Source organism: Hemitrygon akajei, chromosome 12, assembly GCF_048418815.1.
Source record: "Hemitrygon akajei chromosome 12, sHemAka1.3, whole genome shotgun sequence".
NCBI classification, from domain to species: Eukaryota; Metazoa; Chordata; class Chondrichthyes; order Myliobatiformes; family Dasyatidae; genus Hemitrygon; species Hemitrygon akajei.
In genome coordinates this window covers 95,064,981-95,079,581 of record NC_133135.1, presented here as the reverse complement: position 1 = coordinate 95,079,581, position 14,601 = coordinate 95,064,981, and the positions used below count along the sequence as shown (strand labels likewise).

Here is a 14,601-nt window from a genome sequence, read left to right as displayed (position 1 = left end):
TCATCGAAAAACACTCTCTTCTTACCCCAGGCCCTTTGTAGAATCTGCGTCTTGGTGCTGTACTGAAGGAATTTAATTATTCGTGGCTTTCTGTCCTGGGTAGGTTTCGGAACCAGCGTGCGACGCGTCCTCTCGATTTCCAGCTTCATAACCGAGGGAATATCCAGCGCGTCCCGCAGTAGCTTTTCGACAAACTCCGTCATAGACGAGCCCTCCGCTCCTTCGGGAACGTTGTAGATTCTGATATTTTTCCACCGTGATCTTCCCTCCAGGTCAAGCAGTTTACCTTCTTGCTGATGTAATATTTTTATTGTCTTACTCAGACAATTTATTGTTCCACGTTTTGAACGCGATCTTCCACCTTCTTGATTCGAGTCTCTGCCACCGCTATTTTTTGATTAACGCTGGCGAGCTCTGCCTTAATATCCCGGAGCTGCTGCTTTATTTCTTTCTGGATCTCCATTATTTCTTTCAGGATTTCGAAGATATTCGCCGCTTCGCCTGAACGAGGCCCAGCGCCCACCTCGCTCGCACGCGGTCGGGTCGGAGAGCCACTCGCTGCACTCCTCTCAGACGCAGGCTCCGCAGTGTCGCTTTTTTTATTTCCGTTCCTTTTCCCCATTCTTGCCCCTCTTTTCAGTTCAAATATTTTTCAAAAAATATTATATTTGATGGAATAACGGGGCTTAATACGCGGAGCTAGTGACTTAAGCTGCCATTCTCGACGATGACTCTCTGAATCAGCAAATTTCTACAGATGTACTGTGGAGAGCATTCTGACTGGTTGCCTCACCTTCTGGCATTGACACTCCAATGTACACAAATGCAAGAGGCTGCTATGGGTTTGTAAATGCATCCAGCTCTACGATGGGCACAAGCATCTCTAAAATTGAGGCCATCTTGAAAAGGTGATCTTCAGGAAGTTGTCATCCATCATTAAGGAGCTTCATCATCTGAGATATGCCCTCTTCTCATTACTACCAGCAGGGAGAAGGCATAGGAACATTATGACCCAGACTCAATATTTTAAGATCAGCTTCTTTCCTTCCTTAGTCACACTTCTCAGTACTCTATGAACCCATAAATACTACCGCACTATTTCTTTTTTGCACTATTTACTTTTTTCATTTTAACTTATAATTCGTTATGCCTGCATTGTACTGCTGCCACAAAACAACAAATTCCACCACTTACATCAGTGACAATAAGCCTGATTCTGATTCATCCTCAGTGTCACGGACCCAAGTTCAATCCTGAACCTCAGTCCTCTTTCTGATGGATTGTGCATGTTTTCCTTCTGACTGTGTGGGCTTCTGTCAAGTGCTCTTGTTTCCTCCCTCATCCCAAAGATGAGTGGGTTGGCAGTTTAAATAGCTTTGATAAATTGTCACAAAATGTAGTTAAATGGTAGAATCTGGAGGTAAATAGTAAGATAGAATGTAGTTGAGTGGTAGAATCTGAAGGGGAGTTGATGAGCATTAATAGATAAATGATAAAAATAGATAAATGTGAAAATGGTATAGAAGAATTTTAAGCAACACACACAAAATGCTGGTAGAATGCAGCAGGCCAGGAAGCACCTATAGGAAGAAGTAAGAGTTGCCGTTTCGGGCTGAGACCCTTCGTCAGGACTAACTGAAAGAAAAGATAGTAAGAGATATGAAAGTGGAAGGGGGAGGAGGAAATCCGAAATAATAGGAGAAGACAAGAAGGGGAAGGATGAAGCTAAGAGCTGGAAAGTTGATTGGCAAAAGGGATACACAGCTGGAGAGGGATACACCATCATTCAGGGCCCCAGACAGTCCTTCCAGGTGAGGCGACACTTCACCTGTGAGTTGCTTTGACCCCAGCATCTGCAGTACTTTGTGTTCACCTGTGAGTTGGTTTGGTGTGATATACTGCGTCCAGTGCAGCCTTCTATATATTGGTGAGACCCGAGACGCAGACTGGGAGACTGTTTCTCTGAACACCAGAGAAAGCAGGATCTCCCAGTGGTCATACATTTTAATTCCACGTCCCATTCCCATTCTGATAGGTCTATCCATGGCCTCCTCTACTGTCAAGATGATGCCACATTTAGGCTGAAGGAACAACACCTTATGTTCCATCTAGGTAACCTCCAACCTGATGGCATGAACATTGATTTCTCTAACTTCCATTAATGCCCCCCCTCCCCTTCTTACCTCATCCCTTATTTATCTATCCATTCATCTATCTATCTATTTCTTTCTTTCCCTCTTTTCTTTCTCTCTGTCCCTCTCACAATCACTCCTTGCCTGCTCTCCATCTCCCTCTGGTGCTCCCCTCCCCCCTTCTTTCTTCTTTGGCCTCCCATCCCATGATCCTCTCCCTTCTCCAGCTCTGTATCCCTTTTGCCAATCAACTTTCCACTTTCAAGTCTTTCAGTATCTCTTCTTTCAATTAGTCCTGACGAAGGGTCTTGGCCTGAAACGTCAACTGTACTTCTTCCTATAGATGCTGCACTTCACCAGCATTTTGTGTGTGTAACTTGCAACTAAAGGTGTTTTTACACTCACATAGTTCACAGATCAGTGCTCTGGAACCAAACTGCTGGTGTATTTCAGCAAGACTTCTGCATCACAACCACAGAGTGCTAGATAATACTTCCTTAACTTCTCTGTCCAGCAGCTCACATTACTCCAGGGCTGTATGTTCTCATTAAAGTGCATAGAAAACATATTATACTATGTTAATTTCTCCAATTGCTTGAACCAACAATGCCTTGTGAGCATCCATTGCATCAATGTATTGGCTACTAGCTGTGGAGTTCAGTGTTCCATCACTAACATTGTGTGGCTCTGTCAACTGAACCCACAGAGGAACAACGAGACAAGCTGTTTGTCTCTGGTGGCTGTAACTTCTTACAGAACTCAAAATAACCACCTTCAGAAAGTCACCGCTGAGAATCACTAAAATTACACAAACATTGATTCTGATTTTACACCGTAATTGAGTTCTCTTCAAAGTCATGTATTTTCTCCAGGGATTATTCAAGATTGTTCAAAGTCACTTCCAGTACGCAAGTATAAAGGAGAATGAAATAATTGTTACTCCAGATCCGATGCTTACATAAAAAAGATAAACAACGCAATAATATAAAATACAATAAATACACAAGATAAATACACATACATAGATTGATTATATGTTCATAAAGTGATGCTAGGCATCACTAGTGTCTGTACATAAGGTGACTGACAGGAAATGATAAAGTAGTGGTGGTTGGGGGCGAGGAGGGATAGGATGGAGGGTGGAGATGTTGATCAGCCTTACTACTTGGAGCAAGTAACTGTTTTAAAGGTGATCCTGGCGTGGATGCTACATAGTCTCTACTCTGATGGGGGTGGAACAACAATCCATGAGCAGGGTAGGTGAGATCCTTCTTGATTTTGCTGGCCTTTTTTCTGACACCTTTCTGTATACATGTCCTTGATGGCAGGTAGGCTAGTACAGTCCCTTCTATTCTTTCTCATCACACACTCCCAGGGTAGGGGTAGATGGGTTAAATACAGAGTAAAACTCCCTCTACACCAGGTTCCCATCTTGGGGTCCACAGACCCCTTGCTTAATAGCATTGGTCCATGACACAAAAAAGTTTGGGAAACCCTGCTCTACACTGTCTTATTTTTGTCACCCATTCCTAGGGAATGAACACATGGATTAGATACAGAGCTAAGTTCCCTGTAAACTGTGCCATCACACACTCCCAGGGTTCCTCTACATATGGATAACAGTGATACAAGTATCTCACTGACACCTTCAGACCATGCTGTATTCATTCTCCAATGGGCTGGGGGTAAGGACTTCAATCCACAGCTGCTGACGAAGCTCTGCCAGCTAGTGAGGTCACACAGAAGCCTGGCATGATGTGGGAGGAGGTGGCCGAGTCTTGCCCCAGGGTTCACTCTGCCAACAACAGCCATTTTCAACATCAACAACCTGTTGCTATTGCATCACGAGTGTATCTGCAGATGCTGGAAATAAATAAAAACACAAGATGCTGGCAGAACTCAGCAGGCCAGATAGCATCTATGGGAGGAGGTAGTGACAACGTTTCGGGCCGAAACCCTTGCCTTCAGTGCATTGAAATATCTCACAGGGCTATATCCAGGGGACATTCTACAAATGCCTACCCACGTGGACCTCTTGGGACGGGAGACCAAAAACTTAGAGGAGAAGAGAGGCTGAGAAGCACCAAGTTCCAGTGCTTGGTTGAAGGGTTTCCTTTAGGTACCCTGATCTCCTCACACGTTTCCTCCTACCAGATCTGGGTTCAAAGTAAATTTGTTATCAAAGTACATATATATATCATTATAATGCAAATTACCCTGAGATTCATTTTAGAAACATAGAAAACCTACAGCAAAATACAGGCCCTTCGGCCCACAATGCTGTGTCGAACATGTCCTTACTTTAGTAATTACTCAGGGTTACCCATAGCCCTCTATTTTTCTAAGCTCCATGCACCCTATCATATCCGCCTCCACCACTGTCACCGGCAGCATATTCCATGCACTCACCATCCTCTGCATAAAAAACTTACCCCTGATAGCTCCTCTGTACCTACTTCCAAGCACCTTAAAATTATGCCCCTTCGTGTTAGTCATTTCAGCTCTGGGAAAAAGCCTCCGACTATCCACACAATCAGTGCCTCTCATCAGTTTATACACCTCTATCAGGGTCACCTCTCATCCTCCATCGCTCCAAGGAGAAAAGGCCAAGTTCACTCAACCTATTCTCATAGGGCATGCTCCTCAATCCAGGCAACATCCCTTGTAAATCTCCTCTGTACTCTTTCTACACATCCTTCCTGTAGTGAGGTGACCAGAACTGAGCACAGTACTACAAGTGGGGTCTGACCACAGTCCTATATAGCTGCAACATTACTTTTCGGCTCTTAAACTCAATCCCACAGTTGATGAAGAAAAATGTACCATATGCCTTCTTAACCACACAGTCAACCTGCATAGCAGCCTTGAGTGCCCTATGGACTCCAAGATCCCTTTGATACTCCACATTGCCAAGAGTCTTACCATTAATACCATATTCTGCCATCATATTTGACCTACCAAAATGAACCACCTCACACTTATCTAGGTTGAGCTCCATCTGCCACTTCTCAGCCCAGTTTTGCATCCAATCGATGTCCACACTATCCACATCACCTCCAACCTTTGTGTCATCAGCAAATTTACTAACCCATCCCTCCACTTCCTCATCCAGGTCATTTAGAAAAATCACGAACAGTAGGGGTCCCAGAATAGATCCCTGAGGTACACCACTGGTCACTGACCTCCACAGAGAATATGACCCATCTACAACAACTCTTTGCCTTTTGTGGGCAAGCCAATTCTGAATCCACAAAACAATGTCCCCGTCGATCCCATGCCTTCTTACTTTCTCAATAAGCCTTGCATGGGGTGCCTTATCAAATGCCTTGCTGAAATTCATATACACTACATCTACTGCTCTACCTTCACCAATGTGTTTAGTCTCATCCTCAAAAATATTCAATCAGGCTTGTAAGGTATGACCTGCCTTTGGCAAAGCCATGCTGACTATTCCTAATCATATTATGCCTCTCCAAATGTTCATAAATTCTGCCTCTCAGGATCTTCACCATCAACTTACCAACCACTGAAGTAAGACTCACTGGCCTATAATATCCTGAGCTATCTCTACTCCGTTTCTTGAATAAGGGAACAACATCCGCAACCTTCCAATCCTCTGGAACCTCTCCCGTCCCCATTGATGATGCAAACATCATTGCCAGAGGATCAGCAATCTCCTCCCTCACCTCCCACAGTATTGTCGGGTCCGGTCCCGTTGACTTATTCAACTTGATGCTTTCTAAAAGCTCCAGCACATCCTCTTTCTTAATGTTTGTATGCTCAAGCTTTTCAGTCTGCTCTAAGTCATCCCTACAATCTCCAAGGTCCTTTTCTATAGTGAATACTGAGGCAAACTATTCCTTAAAAATCTCTGCTATCTCCTCCGGTTCCATACACACTTTTTCACTGTCACACTTGATTGGTCCTATTCTCTCATGTCTTGTCCTCTTGCTATTTACATACTTGTAGAATGCCTTGTGGTTTTCCTTAATTCTGCTCACCAAGGCCTCTCACGGCCCCTTCTGGCTTTCCTAATTTCATTCTTAAGCACCTTCCTGCTACCCTTATAATTTTCTAGATCTCTATCATTACCTTGTTTTTTGAACCTTTCATAAGCTTTTCTTTTCTTCTTGATGAGATTTTCAACAGCCTTTGTACATTGTATTTCCCAATACCAGATCAAATACAGCCTCTCCTCTTGTCGGCTTATCTACATATTGTGTCAGGAAACCTTCCTGAACACACCTAACAAACTCCACCCCATCTAAACCCCTTGCTCTAGGAAGATGCCAATCAATCTTAGAGAAATTAAAATCTCCCACCACAACTACTCTGTTATTATTACACCTTTCCAGAATCTGTCTCCCTATCTGCTCCTTGATGTCCCTGTTACTAATGGGTGGTCTATAAAAAACACCCAGTTGATTAATTGACCCCTTGCTGTTCCTAACTTCCACCCACAGAGACTCAGTAGACAATTCCTCCATGATTTCCTCCTTGTCTGCAGCTGTGATCAGCAGTGCAACGCCCCCACCTCTTTTGCCTCTCCCCCTGTCCTTTCTGAAACATCTCAACCCTGGCACACTCAGCAGCCATTCCTGCCCCTGAGACATCCAAGTCTCTGCAATGGCCACAACATCATAGCTCCAAGTACTGATCCACGCTCTAAGCTCATCCACTTTGTTTATGATGCTTCTTGCATTAAAATAGACACATCTCAAACCATCAGTCTGAGCGCATCCCTTCTTTATCACCTGCCTATCCTCCCTCTCACACTGTCTACAAGTTTACTATATTTGTGAGCCAACCGTCCCTTCCTTCACTCAGTTCGGTTCTCACCACCCTAGCAATTCTAGTTTAAACTATTCCCACTAGCCTTAGCAAATCTCCCTGCCAGGATATTGGTCCCCCTCAGATTCAAGTGCAACTTGTCCTTTTTGTACAGGTCATGCCTATCCCAAAAGAGGTCCCAATGATCCAGAAATCTGAATCCTTGCCCCCTGCTCCAATCCATCAGCCACACATTTATCCACCACCAGTTATCAATTTTCTTGCAGATATTCAGAGTAGCACAAAGAAATACAATAAAATCAATGAAAAGCTACACCAAAATAAAGACTGACAAGCAACCGATGTGCAAAATCAGGCAAACTATGGAAATACAAACAAATAAATGAACAAATACGACTGAACATATGAGTCATTGAAAGTGAGTCCATAGGTTGTGGAATTAGTTCAGTCTTCAGCTGAGTTAAATTATCTGCTCTGGTTCAGGATCCTGATGTTTGAAGGATAATAACCGTTCTTGAACTTGGTGGTGTGGGACCTCCTTCCTGATGGAGGGTTGATAGTATCATTAGCTATTGTAAATTGTTCCCTGTGTGTAGGTGAACAGTAGAATCTGGGAAGATTTGATAAAAATATGGGATTAATACAGTGTTAGTGTAAATAGGAACTAATAGTTGGTGGGGTCTTGTGTGGCAAACAGTCTGTTTCCCTGCTGCATGGCTCTATAGAACACCAGTAGTGCAGGGGAGTCCTAGCAAAGTGAAAAGCTGGAGGCAGGGACAGGAAAGAAACGTCAGCACAAATCTGATAGTTTGAAAACTGAGGCAGTATTTAATTGGGACAGAGTGTGAAGCTGTGAGCACAGGGCAATGAGTGAGTGGGATAGTGTGTGCATCTGGATTCTAGGTGTTTGTCTAACAGGATTACTGGGGCTTCAGCTGCTGGGCCCAGTGCCAAGTGCCTGAAGCAGAGAGACTGTTATACAGTGTAATATCCCCATGTGAGCCAACTGGAGCTCACATTAAGTGAGAGAGACACCAGTGACGGAGGGAGTTTCTCTGCATCAGTTATACAATCGCAGTGACTACGCCCAGCCACCAGAATGACAAGTTAGCCACACTCTGACCACCTTGATGACTTTGCACTAAAACTAGAACATTTTTGTGTACCAGTTGCGTTTTTTCTTGTACAATTTGTGCATAATTTATATTTTTCTTGTGAATGCTGTTTCTATGATGCCATGTGCTTGCGATGCAGCTGCAAGTAACTTCTCATTGCATACATGTCTGTACTTGTGCATATGACAGTACACTTGGCTTTGACTCCAGTATTGTGGCTTTGAGTGATCAAGAAGGGGGACTCTTATCAGAACAGGCTGCATTCAGTTCTAATCACCCCATTATAGGAACAATATGAAAGCTTTGGAGAGAACTTTACCAGATACTGCCTGGATTAGAGGGCATGTGCTATAAGGATATATTTGCCATAGATGGGTTGTTTTCTCTGGGGCAGCAGAGACTGAGGGGAGACCTGACAGAAGTTTAAAAGATTGTCAAAGGCATAGAATACCAGTATATTTCTCCCCAGAGTCAGAATGTCTAATTATAGAGGACATGCAGTTACGGCAAGAGGGGGATAGTTCGAAGGAAATGTGTGGGGCAAGGTTTTTTTTTATTTTACACACACACACACACACACACACACACACACACACACACCCCCCCCCCACCACCACCACCAGGGATGGTGCGGAGGCAAATACCAGAGGCATTTAAGAGACTTTAAACAGGCACATGAATATGTGGAGAATGGAGGAACATGGACTACATGCAGGCAGTAAGGATCAGGCGTCATTGGCTTAATTACTTTGGCACATCATCAAGGGCTGAAGGGCCTGTTGCTCTGCTGTAGAGTCCCATATTCTAAAACAAATCCTGTTGGAACACCGATAGTACATTCAGCAAAGATCATTATTTCAGCCAAACCCATTTCAATGATAAATGAATAAAATATTTTGGGGGTCTGAATTGGCAGAGAAGGTATCTGATGATGGGTCACAGATCTGAAATGTTAACTCTGTTTCTCCTTCCACAGATTCTGCCTGACCTGCTGAGTGTCCCCAGCCTTTTCTATCATCATTACAGATTTCTAGCATCCACAGTTTTTAGATTTTCATAAAGCTTTTCTGAGATTGCATAGATCAGAGCAAAATCTATTGGGCTGCATTGTTCTGTGCCAATATTTGTGCACCATAGGAGTTGTCTACCTTGCCAACTATCCCAGCCAACACACCACATTCCTGCCTCCCACAATCACTTATTTTACTTCTCATGAAACACACTGTGCTGCTTCCTTGTCCCTCCACACATCTAAGAGTTTATAGTCTGGATAAAGATCAAATTGTCCCATTTACAAATCTCAGTTCTCACTTTCCCCGTCATTTTTCGATCCTTCGTAGGGAACAACTGTTCAATGAATGAAATGTTTCAACGTTAACGCTCTTTAAAGACCACAGTGAACCTTTCACAAGGAATGATTTTGTCTTACTAGATAGATCTGATGATGTGTGTACTGAGAATTGTCCCTTATGTGTTGATTGCAGTTACCTACACCAAGTAAACTGAACAAACCAGCTAACATGTCCATGTACAGAGTCACAGTGGTACCGCAGGTGGTGCCACTGCCACACAGCTCCAACAATCTGGGTTCAATCTTCACCTCCAGTGCTGTCTATATGGAGTTTACACATTCCACCCACCACCCCTTGTGACTAGATGGGTTTCCCTTCATCTGCTCTGGTTTCCTCCCACAAACATGCGGATTAGTAAGTTAAATGGCCACCCTAAATTGACCTCTCTATAGCTAATTTGCAAAAAGAATTAAAGACAAATTCAGGCAGGTGTGAAAGGAATTAAGTTGCAGAAATAGGGGGTCGTAGAGATAGGGGAGAGGAGACTGATTGGATTGCTGTGCTGGAACTGGAATGGTCCTGATAGGCCGAATGGCCTCCATCTGTGCTTCCATAAGTTAACAGTCTCAGGATGCCCTCAAACCACTTTACGACTAATAAAGTACTTTTCAACGTAGTCAATGAGAGCCTTGTCCCATGTAAATCCTTTTCAGTGGATAGGGAGGAGGGAGGGGAATGGACTTAATCTCTCCATCTCAGGAACCTTCCCCTAACCTTCCACCAACCCCGCCGCAACCTCACTTCACCTGCCAAAGCTTGGTCCTTTTCTGGTTGGCTTCCAGTGACAAGTGGTGTTCTGCAGGGTCGGTGATGGGACAACTTCTTTTCACAATATATGAGAATAATTTGAACAACAGAATTGATGGCTTTGTGGGTATGTTTGCAGATGATACAAAGGTAGGTAGAAGGGCAGGTAGCAATGCGGAAGCAGGGAGTCTTCAGAAGGACTGAGTTAGATTAGGAGAATGGCCAAAGAAGTGGCAGATGGAATACAGTGTAGGGAAGTGTATGGTCATGCACTTTGTTAGAAGGAATAAAGGCATAGACTATTTCCTAAATGGGGAGAAAATTCAGAAATCAGATCTACAGTGGTACTTGGGAGTCCTCATGCAGGAGTCCCTAAAGATTAACTTGCAGGTTGAGCCAGTGATGAGGAAGGCAAATGCAATGTTAGCATTCATTTCAAGAGGACTAGAATACAAATGCAAGGTTGTAATGCTGAAGGTTTATGAGGTCAGACCGCACTTAGAGCATTGTGAGCAGAGTTGGACCTTTATCTAAAAAATGGTGTGCTGGTATTGGAAAGTATCCAGAGGAAGTTTACAAGAATGATCCTAAGATTGAAAGGGTTAACGTATGAGGAGCATTTGATGACTCTAGGCCTATACTCACTGGAGTTTAGACAAATGGGTTTCTTATTGAAACCTACCAAACATTGACAAGCTTAGAAAGAGTGTATGTGAAGAGGATGTTTCCTATTGTGATGGAGTGTAGGATCAGTGGGCTGAGCCTCAGACTATAAGGGCATCCCTTTGAATATGGATGGGGAGGAATTTCTTTAGCCAGAGGCTGGTGAACCTGTGGAATTCATTGCCACAGATGAAAGTAGAGGTCAAGTCATTGGGTACATTTAAAGCAAAGGTTGAGAAGAGGTTCTTGATTAGAAAGGGCATCAAAGGTTACAAAGAAAAGGCAGGAGAATGGGGTTAAGAGGGATAATAAATCAGCTATGATGAAATGGAGCAGGCTTGATGGGCTGAAATGGCTTAATTCTGCTCCTTTTGTCTTATGTCTATTAAATCTGACAGGAGAGGAAGCTGGAGGATGGATCCAGGGAAGGCAGTGAGGACAGAAGGGAAAAGAGACAGTATAATGGGGGATGGTATTTGATTAGGGTCCAGATTGTTGTTTTTATTGTGTTGACCTTGTAATTTTAGCTTTCTTTATACTTGTTTATATGTTTGCATAATTAACTGATTGACTGTGAACTTTTAGTAGCTTGCAGTATATTCCTATAGTTGCATAGCTTCATGGTCCACAGAATTGAAGTATGATTCAGTAAGTACCTGATTACAGGTTTCTTACCTGAACCAGTTCAGACTGGTTTTCAGGACAAAAGGAGAGCATGTGCTCAAGTTTCTTTGTTACTTTTTTACTTGTCTTGCTGACCCTGTCTGTCCTGCACTATGATGAACATCCGATTAAACACTATAACCATATGATGTCAAATTCATTTTTGACTTCTGAAGAACATCATCTCCAGATCTAGCACTGGGGATGCTGTTGAGGCAAGAAGGGGGTGTGTGAGAGGAGCTGGGTAGATCAGAAGGAGGTCAATATTTCGTTTTTCTTGTCATTGGATTGTAGACTAACTAGGCAAAATACAAGGTCCTGTTGTTCTACTTGCAGTTAGCCTCACAAGATAGTGGAAGAGGCCAAGGACAGACAAGTTGGTGTGGTAATGGGAAGGGAATTAAAATGTCTAGTAACTGGAGCTCCAGATGGGACCCCAACTTATTTCTGAGCTCCTGCTTTGATTAGGCAACAGTGTACAATACTTCAATGGTCAAGGTGGTGCTAGCGAACAACACTACCTCAGCCATCTTCCAGATAGTTCACGAAACCGTTTCTTTCACTTTTTTTTATGTCTTCTTTTTATTTTTCTGGTACTGTTAGAGCCTGTGATCAAAAGTTTGAAGATCGCCTGAGCGATCTAGCCCTTTGCTGTCTCCGAGAAGATGGGAGGAGGCAATCAGCCTCAAGGCCAGAAAGCTTAGAGCTGGGACGCAAGCTCATAATCGATTTTATTTCTCGCCAAACTCACTGATTACAACGCCAAAGAAGAATGAAACGTTGAGGTGAGTGCAGAAGGCGAGACAATGTTCAGTGCCGTCTAACAGCCTCTAGCTCGCTGCTGCCAGAAAAGGTGTCTGTACGTGACGGTCTCTTGCATGTTGCTCCTGAGAGAAAGCTTTTGTGTTCAAATGGTCTCTCTCCCTCTTCCTCAATGCTGTCGGAGGATGGTACCAAAGTTCTGTGTCTGCGGTTTGTCAATTGGTCTGTAGTTCGATTGGACTCTTTCAATCCTGTGTTTTTATATTGTGTTTTCATCTGTTCTTTCTTGTTTGCATATTTTTTTGTGTGGGTGGGGAGGGGGTTGATGTTTGAAGTTCTTGTTGCCAGAGTTGTATACTGCGTACATAATTCGATAATAAATGTACCTTGAACCTTGAACCTTTATGTGTAAAGATCTGTTCCAAGCAGCATTGCTAAACCACTCAGACAGAAAGATGCCTTCGGGAACATCTCAAACTCTGAGAATTAAGCAATAGCAGCAGATGGCAGTTAAAGCTAAAAGGGTTAAACTATAAGAGTAAACAGGACAAGCTAGGATCACATTCCCTAGAAGCTGATGAAGAACACATCAGCTTGATTGAGGAGTTCCAAATAATTGAAGGATCAGATATAGTGTAGATAAAAGAAAGAGAAACTAGTTTCCCTGGTGAGGAAGTCTCCACCATTAGAGACAAGTCACCTGGTCAATTTCAGCATACCATTCTTTATACAACCATACACTCGCATGGGGGTCAATGCAAAGGTTCATAGGCGACGCTGATAAATACTGGGTGGCTAAGATAAAGACTTAAGGGTGTGAGAGGTGTCAAAACACACAAATCAGCCATGGTATTTACAAAATTGAGAAGATAACATCATCTGTTAATCATAAGTTGGAACAATTTGATTCATACTGGGGAAAATGGTTTAACTACATAACACCTCAAAGGCCTGATTTTATTCTCACAAATCAATGAATATATTGTAAAAAAAAGATCACTCCCTACTTGTACATAGTTTTCTCCTTTCGCTTGTTCTTTCTTTCCTCTCTTCTCTATAAGTGTATACCTCGGCTAAATATTATGTGGAGATTTGTGGCATATATGGCTATATGATATATATGTACAATATCTGAAATACATCTTATGGAAATGTTTGTTTGATGATGAACTTCAATAAAAAATAAATTACGAAAAAAAAATCAGCCACAGTCTAACTCAGGGGTTCCCAAACTTTTTTTATGCCACGCACCCCTACCATTAATTGAGGCATCCCTTTACCCCAGGCTGGTCTAATATCCCTGGTCTAACTGAATAGTGGGATAAGCTCAAAAGGCTGAACATTTTGAGATTATGGTGGTGATACGTTTAAACCTGGAGTCTTACAGCATGGAAACAAGCCCTTTGGCCCACTGAGTCTGCACCATCAACCATTCATTCACACTAATCTCATTGCGTTCTACACACATTCTCATAGGGGCAAAGTACAGTGGCCAATTAATCTACCAATCTAAACACCTTTGGGATATGGGAGGAAATCAGAGGATGGGTGAAACCCATTTGCTCATAGGGAGAGCATGCAAACTCCACACTGACAGTACCCGAGGACATAATTAAACCCTGGTTTCCAGAGATGAGAAACAGTGGCTCCATCTTCGGCACCATTCTGCTGTCTTGTTCTATTCACTTGCCGAAATAACCCCTGAACTGATAAACCTTTGACCTAGTAGAGGGTTTACCTGGGGACTGTTGAGTGCTCCGTAGCCAACAGCTGGTGTGGACGGCAAGGATACAGAGGGAGAGCCGATTGACGATGTGATGACGGGGTATGGAGAGCCCAGTCCATTGACTGGAGAGGCCAAGCTTCCCAAGGGAGAGGTGAGGGGGCGTGAAGCATTTATTGAAGATCCAATCATTGACTGATGGCCAACCACTGAGTTCACTGTTGAGTGCGGGGATGCTGAGCTCATCGACGTGGAGTTCACTTGTATTGCCGAGTCTGTGGGGAAAAGAAAACTCATTGGTAATAGGTTTATTATTCTTACATGTATGTAAAAACTGTACTTTGCATCCCATCCATACAAATAATTTAAAACATCAACATATTGTGGCACTACAAAGGGAAAAAAGCAATAACAGACTGCAGAACATTGTGTTACCAGTTGCAGAGAAAGTACATTTCAGGCAGACTATGAGGCATAAGGCCATGACAAGGTAGATTGTGAGGTCAAAACACCATCTTATCGTACAAAAGGTCCATTCAATAGTAACAGCAAGATAGAAGTCATCCTTGAGCCTGGTGGTTCATGGAAGGGAGACTGCTAGTGTCATGAACTGAACTGTGTCCACAGCTCTCTGAAATGTTTTGTAGTCTTGT

General features: G+C 43.1%; 1 protein-coding gene across 4 annotated transcripts in view; it reads right to left on the bottom strand.

Annotated features, from left to right (window-relative positions):
* LOC140737298 (retinoic acid receptor RXR-gamma-B-like) overlaps window positions 1-14,601 on the bottom strand; it is a 272,784-nt gene that overhangs the window by 72,518 nt on the left and 185,665 nt on the right. For all 4 annotated transcript variants that reach the window (XM_073063703.1, XM_073063701.1, XM_073063702.1 and 1 more), the window contains one exon: window positions 13,964-14,223. In XM_073063703.1, the coding sequence (XP_072919804.1) occupies window positions 13,964-14,223 (260 nt within the window). The remainder of the gene's footprint in view (window positions 1-13,963; window positions 14,224-14,601) is intronic.